Source organism: Salvelinus namaycush, chromosome 6, assembly GCF_016432855.1.
Source record: "Salvelinus namaycush isolate Seneca chromosome 6, SaNama_1.0, whole genome shotgun sequence".
NCBI lineage: Eukaryota > Metazoa > Chordata > Actinopteri > Salmoniformes > Salmonidae > Salvelinus > Salvelinus namaycush.
The window spans coordinates 15,930,456-15,942,817 of record NC_052312.1 but is presented as its reverse complement, the minus strand read 5'-3'; the positions used below and the strand labels follow the sequence as shown (position 1 = coordinate 15,942,817).

General features: G+C 44.0%; 1 protein-coding gene across 1 annotated transcript in view; it reads left to right on the top strand.

Annotated features, from left to right (window-relative positions):
- LOC120048976 (phospholipid-transporting ATPase ABCA1-like) overlaps positions 1-12,362 on the top strand; it is a 301,645-nt gene that overhangs the window by 271,023 nt on the left and 18,260 nt on the right. The window contains exons 45-48 of the mRNA XM_038995238.1: positions 27-168; positions 1,078-1,212; positions 5,931-6,034; positions 7,372-7,464. Of these exons, the coding sequence (XP_038851166.1) occupies positions 27-168; positions 1,078-1,212; positions 5,931-6,034; positions 7,372-7,464 (474 nt within the window). The remainder of the gene's footprint in view (positions 1-26; positions 169-1,077; positions 1,213-5,930; positions 6,035-7,371; positions 7,465-12,362) is intronic.

Genomic DNA, 12,362 nt, shown 5'->3' with positions numbered 1-12,362 from the left:
AAGTTCTGTGGTGATGTTCCTCCCAGCATACGGACAGAGATGAGGGACGTTCACCAGAACATGGGCTATTGCCCGCAGTTTGACGCCCTCAACGACCTTCTCACCGGACGAGAGCATCTGGAGTTCTACGCCAGACTACGAGGCGTACCGGAGAAGGAAGTCACCATGGTAACATTTCCCCTTGTCTGACCTAAATAATGTCATTTCCTGTTCCTGTATGACGCAACACCATTTGATTCCTAAGGTTATACTGTTGTCATTTCAGATGTTTCTTCCCCCCCATACAATACCTGCACTTCCTTCCATAAAAGAGACATAGACAGCACACTGCACTTGGTCAAAGTGATAAATAACCTCTGAAGTGGAAGACATGTATAATACATAAGGTTCTGGTTTGAGAGGCTGGCCACGGCTAATGCCTTTACATTATTTACCAGCATGCCTAGCAGTGTGGCCGTCCCGCCACCCCCAGTTTCTCAATGGCCCCCTCAGCAACAATAACATTAAAAAAACTCAGCTGGTCAGTGGCCTCAAACTCAGGCCCAGGTGCAGGCCTTTGATCTCACAGCAGCCGCACTAGGCCAAGGGACCCAGTTTCTCTGGTCTCTAGTTCGTCGGGTCCACTGAGCTGTGCGTTGTGGCAGCCATTTTGGCTCTAGGGAGAGCCCCGGGGAGCTGGTGTCATTTCCGCATCATTAGTCCACCAACATGTCAATATAGGGTGTAAATGAATGTCTGGATGGTTGGACTGGAAACCTGCCTGCACATTGGGGATACCTGAGGACAGGGATTGGGAAATCGCTAGGGGGATGAATACTGGATAAGGTCCTGCTGGTTAGTACACTTTTTTGGGTTATGTGGCCCAAAAACCATCAGTGCAGCATATCATCCTTAAAAAAGGTCCTGTGGCGATGCCAACCACCATGCATGTCTCATTCCAGGGGAAAGGAAGGGATGGGAGGGTGTGAGAGCAGAATGGCAGCACAAGACACCCCACACCAACATGGATTATTGTGTTACTGTCATAGAAATATATAATTAGTAATTATATATGTATGGTTTCTGTGTTGTTATTAGGTGGCAGAGTGGGGCATCCAGAAGCTTGGCCTGGTCAAATATTCCAACAAGTCAGCCGGTACCTACAGCGGAGGGAACAAACGCAAGCTCTCCACCGCCATGGCTCTGATTGGTTGTCCTCCTGTGGTCTTCCTGGTAAAATAATAGCTGATTGGCTGAAAGGCCAAAAAACAGCCTTATTATTGCCTTATGACAATGTTATTAACACCTACACATGTAGTGTATAGTGCATAGAGTTTGATGGAGGAGGAATAATGGTCTGGGGTTGTTTTTCATGGTTACTTAGTTCCAGTGAAGGGAAATCTTAACATTACAGCATAAATTACATTCTAGACAACTTTGTGGCAACAGTTTGGGGAAGGCCCTTTCCTGTTTCAGCATGACAATTTCCCTGTGCACACAGCAAGGTCCATACAGAAATGGTTTGTCGAGATTGGTGTGGAAGAACTAGACTGGCCTGCACAGAGCCCTGACCTCAACCCAATTGAACATCTTTGGGATGAATTGGAAGGCCGACAGTGATCCAGGCATAATCGCCAAACATCAGTGCCCAACCTTACTAATATTCTTGTGGCTGAATGGAAGCAAGTCGCCACAGCAATGTTCCAACATCTTGTGGAAAGACTTCCCAGAAGAGTAAAGGCTGTTATAGCAGCAGAGGGGGGACCAACTCCATATTCATGCCCATGATTTTGGAATGCGATGTTCGACAAGCAGGTGTCCACATACTTTTGGTCATGTAGTGTATATTAGTTTATTTTAAGCAGTGATTAAATGTTCAGTGTGAGCAGGATATCACCTTTTGAACTCCATATTACTTTTGCCAATTTGCCAAGACTAGAATTCCACTTTGTTTTAATTTTACAGCAAAGAGGAGATATAACAAATGAAAGGATGTAGGCTGTATTGGTATGCATGCATGACAAAAAAAAAGAAATCCTGCCTCAAACTTACAAATGCTTATTGAATTTCCCTGAGGATTATATGTCAATTACTAGTAGATGAAAAAGGGGGCTGTATTTCAGTCGGGTCGCCATCCGGTCACGTCTTATATTAGTTTTTCAGAGTCCATCCGATCTCGTTTTAAAATGTAAAGCTAACATAACACTGTTTGCAGGATTAAAGCCTTATACTGGGATTTCTCACAGAAAGAAATGGCATAGATAGGGTTGAACAAGTATTATAATGGCATAGCCTCAATGGGAGGAACCAACTTGGAGACCTGACAAGTCATTTTACAATCTTACTGATTTCATGAAAATAGAATCTCTCAAATATTGTACACACACGCCTGATGAGGTGAATTACTATTATAAGACTCAAGTATTAATTAATTAATTAATTAATTAAACCTGTCAGTCAGTCAGTTAGTCATTCAAGACATAGGAAATTATTCTGATCCCCTCACTAGCTGTAATGTGTGTAGTGTTATATGCATGTACTCTGCAACATGTAGCCTGCCTACCTACACATTATCCCCTATTATCCCATATTAAAACACTGTGCCGATGCTAGTGTTCACTCAGTCAGATAGTTCACTTGCAGTTGTTTGGTGGGCCTGTCTCCTAACTTTGAGACAGAGGGATAATATAGTGTTAGGGTGAATTTCCATTTGTGTGGTAGGTAGTCTTGCTCGGCTGCCTTAAAGCAACTTTGCACAGCGACACAGTCGGCATGGTGATGGAGATCCCTGGTGGGATTTCGAGGATTCTGGTGGTGAAGGGAGAGGGGTTGGAGCACAGGCAATGGGCTGCGTCCTGTCTCTCTCTAATCGCCCATGGACACACACGCCTGGGGAGAGAGAAATGGAATGGGGAATGTGTGTGTCTGTGTGCGCGCGTGCAAGCAAGTGCAAGCGTGTGTGTTGCATGACTGTGTGGGCATGTGTTTGTGGGGATTTACATGGCGTGTGTGTGTGATTATGTTTGTGTCTGTCAGAGAGAAGTCCGCTGTGAATTTGTTTGGCCTGCTCTAAAAGTCCCTGATGCCATCGGCTCTCCTCATTTAGCTTCCTCAAATCCAAAGCTCCTTTATACTGTGTTGATTCCACTGGTTAGTGTTGGCAGCAGAAGCCATTAAAACATTACGCTTTTATGTCTAAATGTAGACCTCTTCCAACTGGAAGGGACATATCAGTGTAGTGTCAGGAGCATAATGCTGTGTGATGTCAAAGTTTGGGACAAAAAAGGATATGAGACCTTTGTGGGACATATTCTGAGGGTTTAAGGCCCAATCTGTAATTTTGACAGCCTGACCATTCCATGACGAATCAATCGATAGCCTGACATATGAAATTGTTTTAAGATGGTCATACTATGGATCATTTTAGCTATTTGATTTTGAATTTTTGGACCCCTTTAGATATGCTCCTAAAATATTGACAAAATGATTTGATAAAGTATTTAATTTGGCCTGTAGTCCAGGGAAACGCATTGAAAAAGTGTTTGTCCTATATCTTGGAGAAATAAGAAAGCTCAGTAAATATATATACAGTTGAAGTCATAAGTTTACATTCACCTTAGCCAAATACATTTAAACTCAGTTTTTCACAATTCCTGACATTTAATCCTAGTAAAAAATTCCCTGTTTTAGGTCAATTAGATCACCACTTTATTTTAAGAATGTGAAATGTCAGAATAATAGAAAGAGTGATTTATTTCAGTTTTTATTTCTTCCATCACATTCCCAGTGGGTCAGAAGTTTACAAACACTCAATTAGTATTTGGTAGCATTGCCTTTAAATTGTTTAACTTGGGTCAAACGTTTCGGGTAGCCTTCCACAAGCTTCCCACAATAAGTTGGGTGAATTTTGGCCCATTCCTCCTGACAGAGCTGGTGTAATGGAGTCAGGTTAGAAGGCCTCCTTGCACGCACACGCTTTTTCAGTTCTGCCCACGAATGTTCTATAGGATTGAGGTCAGGGCTTTGTGATGGCCACTTCAATATCTTAAATTTGTTGTCCTTAAGCCATTTTGCTACAACTTTGGAAGTATGCTTGGGGTCATTGTCCATTTGGAAGACCAATTGTCCATTTGGATGACATCAAGAGTGATGTCTTGAGATGTTGCTTCAATATATCCACATAATTTTCCTCTCTCATGATGCCATCTATTTTGTAAAGTGCACCAGTCCCTCGTGCAGCAAAGCACCCCCACAACATGATGCTGCCACCCCCGTGCTTCACGGTTGGGATGGTGATCTTTGGCTTGCAAGCCTCCCCCTTTTTCCTGCACACATATCAATGGTCATTATGGCCAAACAGTTCTATTTTTGTTTCATCAGACCAGAGGATCTTTCTCCAAAAAGTATGATCTTTGTCCCCATGTGCAGTTGCAAACCGTAGTCTGGCTTTTTATGGCGGTTTTGGAGCAGTGGCTTCTTCCTTGCTGAGCGGCCTTTCAGGTTATGTCGATATAGGACTCGTTTTATTGTGGATATAGATACTTTTGTACCTGTTTCCTGCAGCATCTTCACAAGGTCCTTTGCTGTTGTTCTGGGATTGTTTTGCACTTTTCGCACCAAAGTACGTTCATCTCTAGGAGACAGAACGCGTCACCTTCCTGAGCGGTATAACGGCTGCATGGTCCCATGGTGTTTATACTTGCGTACTATTGTTTGTACAGATGAACGTGGTACCTTCAGGCGTTTGGAAATTGCTTCCAAGGATGAACCAGACTTGTGGAGGTTTACACATTTTTTCCTGAGTTCTTAGCTGATTTCTTTTGATTTTCCCATGATGTCAAGCAAAGAGGCACTGAGTTTGAAGGTAGGCCTTGAAATACATCCATAGGTACACCTCCAATTGACTCAAATGATCAGAAGCTTCTAAAGCCATTATATCATTTTCTGGAATTTTCCAAGCTGTTTAAAGGCACAGTCAACCTAGTGTATGTAAACTTCTGACCCACTGGAATTGTGATACAGTGAATTATAAGTTAAATAATCTGTCTCTAAACAATTGTTTGAAAAATTACTTGTGTCATGCACAAAGTAGATGTCCTAACCGACTTGCCAAAACTATAGTTTGTTAACAAGAAATTTGTGGTGGTTGAAAAACAAGTTTTAATGACTCCAACCTAAGTGTATGTAATCTTCTGACTTCAACTGTATATACAGTATATATTTTTCACACATATTTAAAAAAAAATTGGGGTAGGCACAAACTACCTTCATACTTCCATACATTTTTTAAAAACTGGTACCGGTTACCTTCATATGAGTCCCTGGACACTTGTGGGGGTCGTAGAGCACCATCGTGTTCGTGAAAATCTCCCATCTCACATTAGTTTGTAGCCCAAACGGTTTAGATGCTACAGAGAAGTTGGCACATTGACGGTACCGACGAATCTCCTGACACTTGTGGGGGTCGTGGAGCAATCATGCTAGTGAGAATATCCCCTTTCCATAGAGTGGTCTTAATAGTTAGGTCAAACCGTTCGGATGCTACAGACGTTTTCGTGAGAAGACCGATTTTCGGTATGTCTCATGGTCTGACAAACACGTCTCTAGCTCTTCCACCTTCCACCGCAGATGCTGAAGTGCGACATCTGCCGATGCGGTATCTCTAGCTTAATCGGACAGATTTTAATGGAGATGTTCTTATTATGTAACTTAGATTTCATTGGTGCGTTAATCGACTCTAGGTGCTTTTAAAGGGATAGATAGATTGAATAAAATACCCTAAAATATATTATTTTTATGGACAATCCTTTTAAGCTTAGAATGTGTGTCTACGGATGTGGAACATGAAGTAAGATTGAGAGAATTTTAAGGGAGAATAGGAGTAGAGATGGGATAACATCGAACTTAATGGAGGTCAAATGTTGAGGGAACGTTTTTTCCCATTACTGTAGGATGAGCCAACGACAGGGATGGACCCCAAAGCCAGACGCTTCCTGTGGGACTGTATCCTGAGTGTCATCAAAGAGGAACGCTCGGTCATCCTAACATCACACAGGTACGTATTCTTACAGTTTTAAGGCCCGATCCTAACTTGAGATTTGTGAGTGTGGCTCTGAATTGCATTTTTCTGTTTTACTATTGGGTTCTCGTTCGCAAGGTTGAAAACATTAGCAAAACACTAGCAAGACAACACTTCTTCACGTCCTTGCAACATATGTTTTTGGGATTATGCTAAGGTAATAAAGCAGTGCTAAACTAATTCAGGCATTTCTGAGCTGTGTCCTTCAAAAACCATGAGCAAATGAAAATTCCTTGTTGGTCATTGTTGATCCTTTAAAGCTATTAGATCTGGTTTTCAGAGTTAGACTTTACTGTCTTCATACGCAAATTAGTGAATGGGCCAGGAGGAGTAGACAATGGTGCAATAACCAATACGACACACCGTAACTCAAAACTGAAAAATCCACGAAGTACAAACAACGAAATGGATAGTACTTCACTACATTCATGTTTATTCGTGACTCCAATGTTTTCTCTCTCCAACCTGCAATATTGTTTTCAAATCTTCTGTTGGAAGCGGGTGGTGCAAAACTCTTTGTACAGTTTAGTTTGTGAATCCATTAACACCACTCCATATTGCGTTGTTTTTCTGAGAAACAAAATACATTTGTTATATTAGCAATAGCGGGAACACGGCTCAGTTGCGTTCAATCGTCCATATCCCAACCAGGTGCTTTAGTTTGTCGAGTCGCGCATTCGGCAGGTTTTACATCGTCATAATCCTAATTGCTCCATCCCTCAGCAAAGCAATACAAAGCCTCCACCTCAATAAGAAATGAATCTGTCTGCTTCCAAAATGGCTGCTGAAACTCAAAGAAACACAAAATAATACAAAAATGTACAGATGTTCTCCTCCCTTGTCTCACGCCCACTCCGTCGCGCCTTTAAACGAACAGCGTGAAGCGAATCCCGGAGAAAATAATTGTTCAGCTAAAAGTTATCCATTGTCTGCAGTATTAACCACAGAGCAGGCGAAATGTGGATGCGGCAGGCATATTTCAAAGACAGACCAAATGTTTCTTGTTTTATTTCTTCAAATAAGGAAAAAGGCTGAGCTTGAACATTAGTCATTAGTCAGCCCTATGGGTGCAGAGAGGACATTGTATACAACCAAACCCGAAAAATGCTTATCTTACTGACTCTTGATTCAGGTCTGCAAATCTTTTGACTAATGTTTGCATAGAGTCAACACCTTTTCACATAAACTTAAAATTCTATAGTCCTATAGTACACAATTGAACCTCTCTCTCTGTCTCTCTCTCGCTCTCTCTCGCACTGTCTCTCTCTCGCTCTCTCTCTCTCTGTCTCTCTGTCTCTCTCTGTCTCTTACAGCATGGAGGAGTGTGAGGCCCTGTGCACACGCATGGCCATCATGGTGAATGGACAGTTCAAGTGTCTGGGCAGCATCCAGCATCTCAAGAGCAGGTGAGGCCTCAACAGTGTCACTAACCACTAGGCCATAGGCCACAGCTTTAATGCTGCTCTCAATGTCAAATTCCAAAAGCAGTGTATAACAACCTATATGCAAGCCCTGCAAAATGAGTGACATACAAAAACACTATTACATTTTGCCTTTACAGGATCAGTTAGGGTTAAGTGCATAGCCACAGTAGGGGTGCTGCTGCTCCCTTGAAAAATAAATAATAAATAAATAATGAATACATCATTTAATTTTTTTCTTCTCACAAAAGTAGTGCACTGGGACTGTGTATAGCGGACTGATATAGCCGTCTGTAGCATGGGCATCCCACCCTCCTTTCCCCCAAACATCCTGCGGCTATGGTTAAGTGCCTTGCTCAAGGGCACATCGGCAGATTTTTCACCTAGTCGGCTCAGGGATTTGAACCAGAGATCTTTCGGTTAATGGCCAAACACATTTAACTGCTAGGCTACTTACCTACCTCTAAGGCATGATGCCATCTAAGGTTTGTCTCTATTCTATGAAAACCAGCACACTTATAAAGGGAATCTATTAACCCTCATACATCATCAGAGGTGGTTCTGTCTTGGCGGTTCTCAAGAACATTATGCTCTAACTATCCCCCATGCTATTTTATGTAGGTGGCCTTGCCATAATAGATCAACCCACCCTAGCCCTCTCTTGACATGATTGTTGGCCTTGCTTTAAAGCTGTGATCCACGATATGCGAAAAAGGGCCACTGGCCACCCCAGGCATTTGCTATTGTTTTTGTTTTGAGGAAATGAGCATCTCATGCAGCATCGTGGTAAAAGCAATTATAGTACATAATCTGCTGTGCTATCACACGTGCCACGACAACAAAAAAACGTGCTGGATGTTTTAAGTAACGTCTTTGTTGTTGTAATATAGCAAACTGACGTGGCCGTTTCACTGCTATCGATTCCAGTCTTTGATTGTGTCAGATTAAAGAGGAAATGTAGTACTATTCCATATAGGATGCTTTATTTATTATGTGAATAGCTCCATGTTGTTTTTTCCCCTATTTCATGATGTAGTTTAAAAAAAATCAAGTCAGAGCGGGAGGAGTGGAAGTGGGAGGTGGGGGGGAGAGAATGTATGTTAGGTCTGAGCAACGATGTCAAGGGTATTTCCCATCAAGAGGTTTGCTGTCATATAATCTCCGTGGCTGTTAAATCAGAGGAGAGAGAGCGAGAGGGTGTGTGTGTGGGGGTGGGCTGGGGGTAGAGAGAGAGGGAGGGTGAGAGGAGACAGAGGGAGTGAGTGAGGGGAGGGAGTGAGTGAGAGAGTGAGGGGGAGGGAGTGAGGGAGGGAGGGCAGAGAGAAAAAGAGAGGGAGAGAGTAGGGAAGCGAGAGATGGGAGGAGGAGAGTTATGTGCTTACCTGTCCCTCCCAGCTGTAGCCATAATTGACAGATCCTCTTTGTCAATTACTTCCTGTCCTCAGGGAGAACAAGACTGTCTTCAATATGAACAACACTGTATGGATAGGGGATGTGGAAAGAGGGAAGAGGGGGGTGCTGAAAGGGTTAACCCATGATTTAGTCTAGTGTAATCACTCACTCCACAGATTAAAGCAGTTAGGGGAAAGAAATGTACGTTACAGGTGTTTTGTTTGGTAATTTTGGGTCGTGAGAGTTTTTGTAGTGAATTGCTATCGGTCAGTTCTTGGGACACAGTGAATACTTAAAAATTAATAAGCGTCACTCTCTCTTTTGTGTAATTAATGTTTCATGAGGTGTGGGGCCGTTAATGACTAAAAAGGCAATTAAAGGTCCAATGCAGCCCTTTTGATATCCAAATCATTTCTGTGTAAAAACTTTACTGCTCTTAAAAAAGAATACAAAATTGCTTCTCAGCAAAGTGCAATTTCTCAAGCAAGAATTCTACTTGGACTGTCAGTCCGTACTGGACTGTCAGTAGTGGTCTGAGTGGGGAGGGGAAAACTGAAAACCAGCAGTTATTGGCAGAGAGGTTTGGAACTCTTATTGGTCTATTAACTCATTTACCGCCTGGTGATGTCACCAGGCAGACCAAAACTCCATTCCACCAAAAACGGGCTGAAATTTCAGGTGGTCTTTTCAAACAGCTCTTATACTAAAAGGCCATTTTCATAATTTTCACAATTTCACAGCATTATTCGAACAGTGTGGGAATATATATATATATAAAACACAAGAAAATCGAGTTGTTGACTACACTGGGCCTTTAAGGACTGTCTCTATTTTCCTTTCCATTCTTTCCCCCTGCCACGTGCGCCTATGAAATGACAGAGAAACGGGACAGACGGACGGACAGGGGGACGGGGGGGCGAGTGTTTGATCAACCATTTTTGAAGTCAAGCTGTGCAAACCACTCTGCAACGTAATCTATTCACATTGGAAGCATGCTTTTCTCCTGCTTGTTTATGTAAATGCTCCCCGCCATGTGGCGAGCGAGGTGTGTGTGTGTACGCAACGTCTCCCTAATACCCAAGCTGTTGCAGATTTGGAGTGGAAACTTCCATCAGCGTGTCACTGGGGGGGGGGGGGGGGGGGGGGCGAGGCAGGTGGTGTACTGCTGTCGCATTAGTGACTGACCTGCATGGTGGGCAGTGCGACTTGTTCTCTCCTCCACCCTCTCCTTCTCCCATTGCTGAGAGAGAGTGTGGAATCTCGCCACAGGTGCCTCTCACATTTTGACCCCCTATAGCGAATGTGTAATACACGCTAGCCCACCTCACCCCCACTGATCCTCCTCTCCTCCAAACATCTCGCTACATTACCCGTATTTATCTATCCTCCTGCTGACTCTCTCTCTCTCCCCCCATCTCTTTCTCTCTTCCCAGCTCTCGCTCTCCCCATCTCACTCTCTCCTCATCTCTCTCTCTCGCCTCATCTCTCTCTATCTCCTCATCTGTTTGTCTCTCATCTCTCTCTCATCTCATCTCTCTCCCCACCTCTCTCTCTCCCCACCTCTCTCTCTCCCCACCTCTCTCTCTCCCCACCTCTCTCTCTCCTCATCTCTCTCCCCCATCTCTCTCTCCCTCTCCTCATCTCTCTCTTTCTATCTCTCTCTCCGTCTCTCTCCTCATCTCTCTCTCCCCATCTCTCTCTCCCCATCTCTCTCTCTCATCTTCCCTTCTCCCCATCTCTCTCTCTCTCCTCATCTCTCTCTCTCTCCTCATCTCTTTCTCCTCATCTCTCTCTCCCCATCTCTCTCTCCCCCTCATCTTCCCTTCTCCCATCTCTCTCACCCCATCTCTCTCTCCTCATCGCTCTCTCCTCATCTCTGTCTCTCATCATCTCTCTCTCTCTCTCTCTATCTTTCTCTCCCCTCATCTGTCTCTCTCTCCCCATCGCTCTCGCTCTCCTAATCTCTCTCCCCATCTCTCTCTCCCCATCTCTCTCTCATCTTCCCTTCTCCCATCTCCCTCTCCTCAACTCCCCACTGCTGCCTCTCATCTCTCTCTCCTCAACTCTTTCTCTCTCCCCATCTCCCCCCCTTGCTCTCAGGTGGTGGTGGAACCTCATCCAACCTGCTCAAGCCTTTGTTTGTGCTGCCCTCTTTAGGCCACACCGATGACCTGTCTTCCCACCTTCTCATTGGAGCAGCCTGGCCAACAGCCGCATTGTTTTAACAACCCAACCCTGTATATCAATCCGGCCCCAAATGAGCCAAAATAGCCCCATTCAAATCAGAGAGAGCCCACAACGCAGATAGGGGACGGACAACGTTTTAAGAGGGTGCCATTTTTCATGGCCTCATGATTGTTTTGCCTTTAAGAGTTCCCTACCTACCTGATCCATGACCAGGTTGCATTTCAAATGAATCATTCTTCTGAGGGGGGGGGGGGGGATTTATGAAAGCCCAGCACAAAAAGAGAACCCGGGAGATGAATAAGTGGTAGTAAATATATTTTTTACAATCCAGAGGGATCCCAGGTGTTAAATAAACTGAAATGAAGTGCAGGGCAATGAAAGAGCTTCTACATCTCCCCTACTAGCTTGTCAGGGAAAGCGAGAAGGACGTGGGAAACGGGACCTTCACCTTTTCTTTTCCTGTGAGTTACATCATTCATATGTCTGGAGATTGAGGGGTTATGTGGCTAGCAGATGCTATATTTCGCTGCATCGCTGCAACTTTTTTTTAGTTTGTCCTTACTTAAGGGGAAGCAGTGAAATAAAATATAAAAGAAAGCTGCAAAGTGCCTTTAATGCATTAAGGTAATGCGGCGTGCGCAGCAGGAGAGTTTTATAAGAGTGTCTAAAAGTTGGGATCAATGTAAGGATGTTGGCTTTGAAAAGTCTAATAAATCTGCTCTCGCTCTCTATGCGGATTGACTCGGGTGCACTGTAGCTAAGTAGTACACTATCTAACTGACTGTCAGTGTCTGAGATGGATGGGAAAATAATACCCCTCACGGTTTACAATGCATCAGCGCGTAGCTGTAATTAATAGTGTTTGCACACGGACAGATATCTAAAATCCTGTACGGCCAGAGAAAGCATGTGTGTTCATGAATGCAGTTTATGTATGCAGAATGTGTGTGTGTGCGGGTGCGTGTGTGTCTATTCCAGACCTCATGTGAACAGTACGTTTTGAATAAAACATGCCTGTGCTGTGTGCATATCCATTGCCTGTGGGTTCTCTGTGCCGAGGAGCTTCAATGATGACCCCTATGGGCGACCTCTGTGTGTGACCCCCTCAAGGACTTCCTGCCCGATTAAAGCACGGCCACTCAGGCTCTTGGTGTGACCCCTCCCCCACCCCTCCGGACACAGTATGGTTGTAGTTGGTGACCTTTTACCTCTATTCTGCCCTCTCTTTTCACACTCTCCCTCGCTCCACACTACACTCCAGCAGGTCTCTGCCCCTCTTTCTGAAGCGGCATGTTATTTGTTTA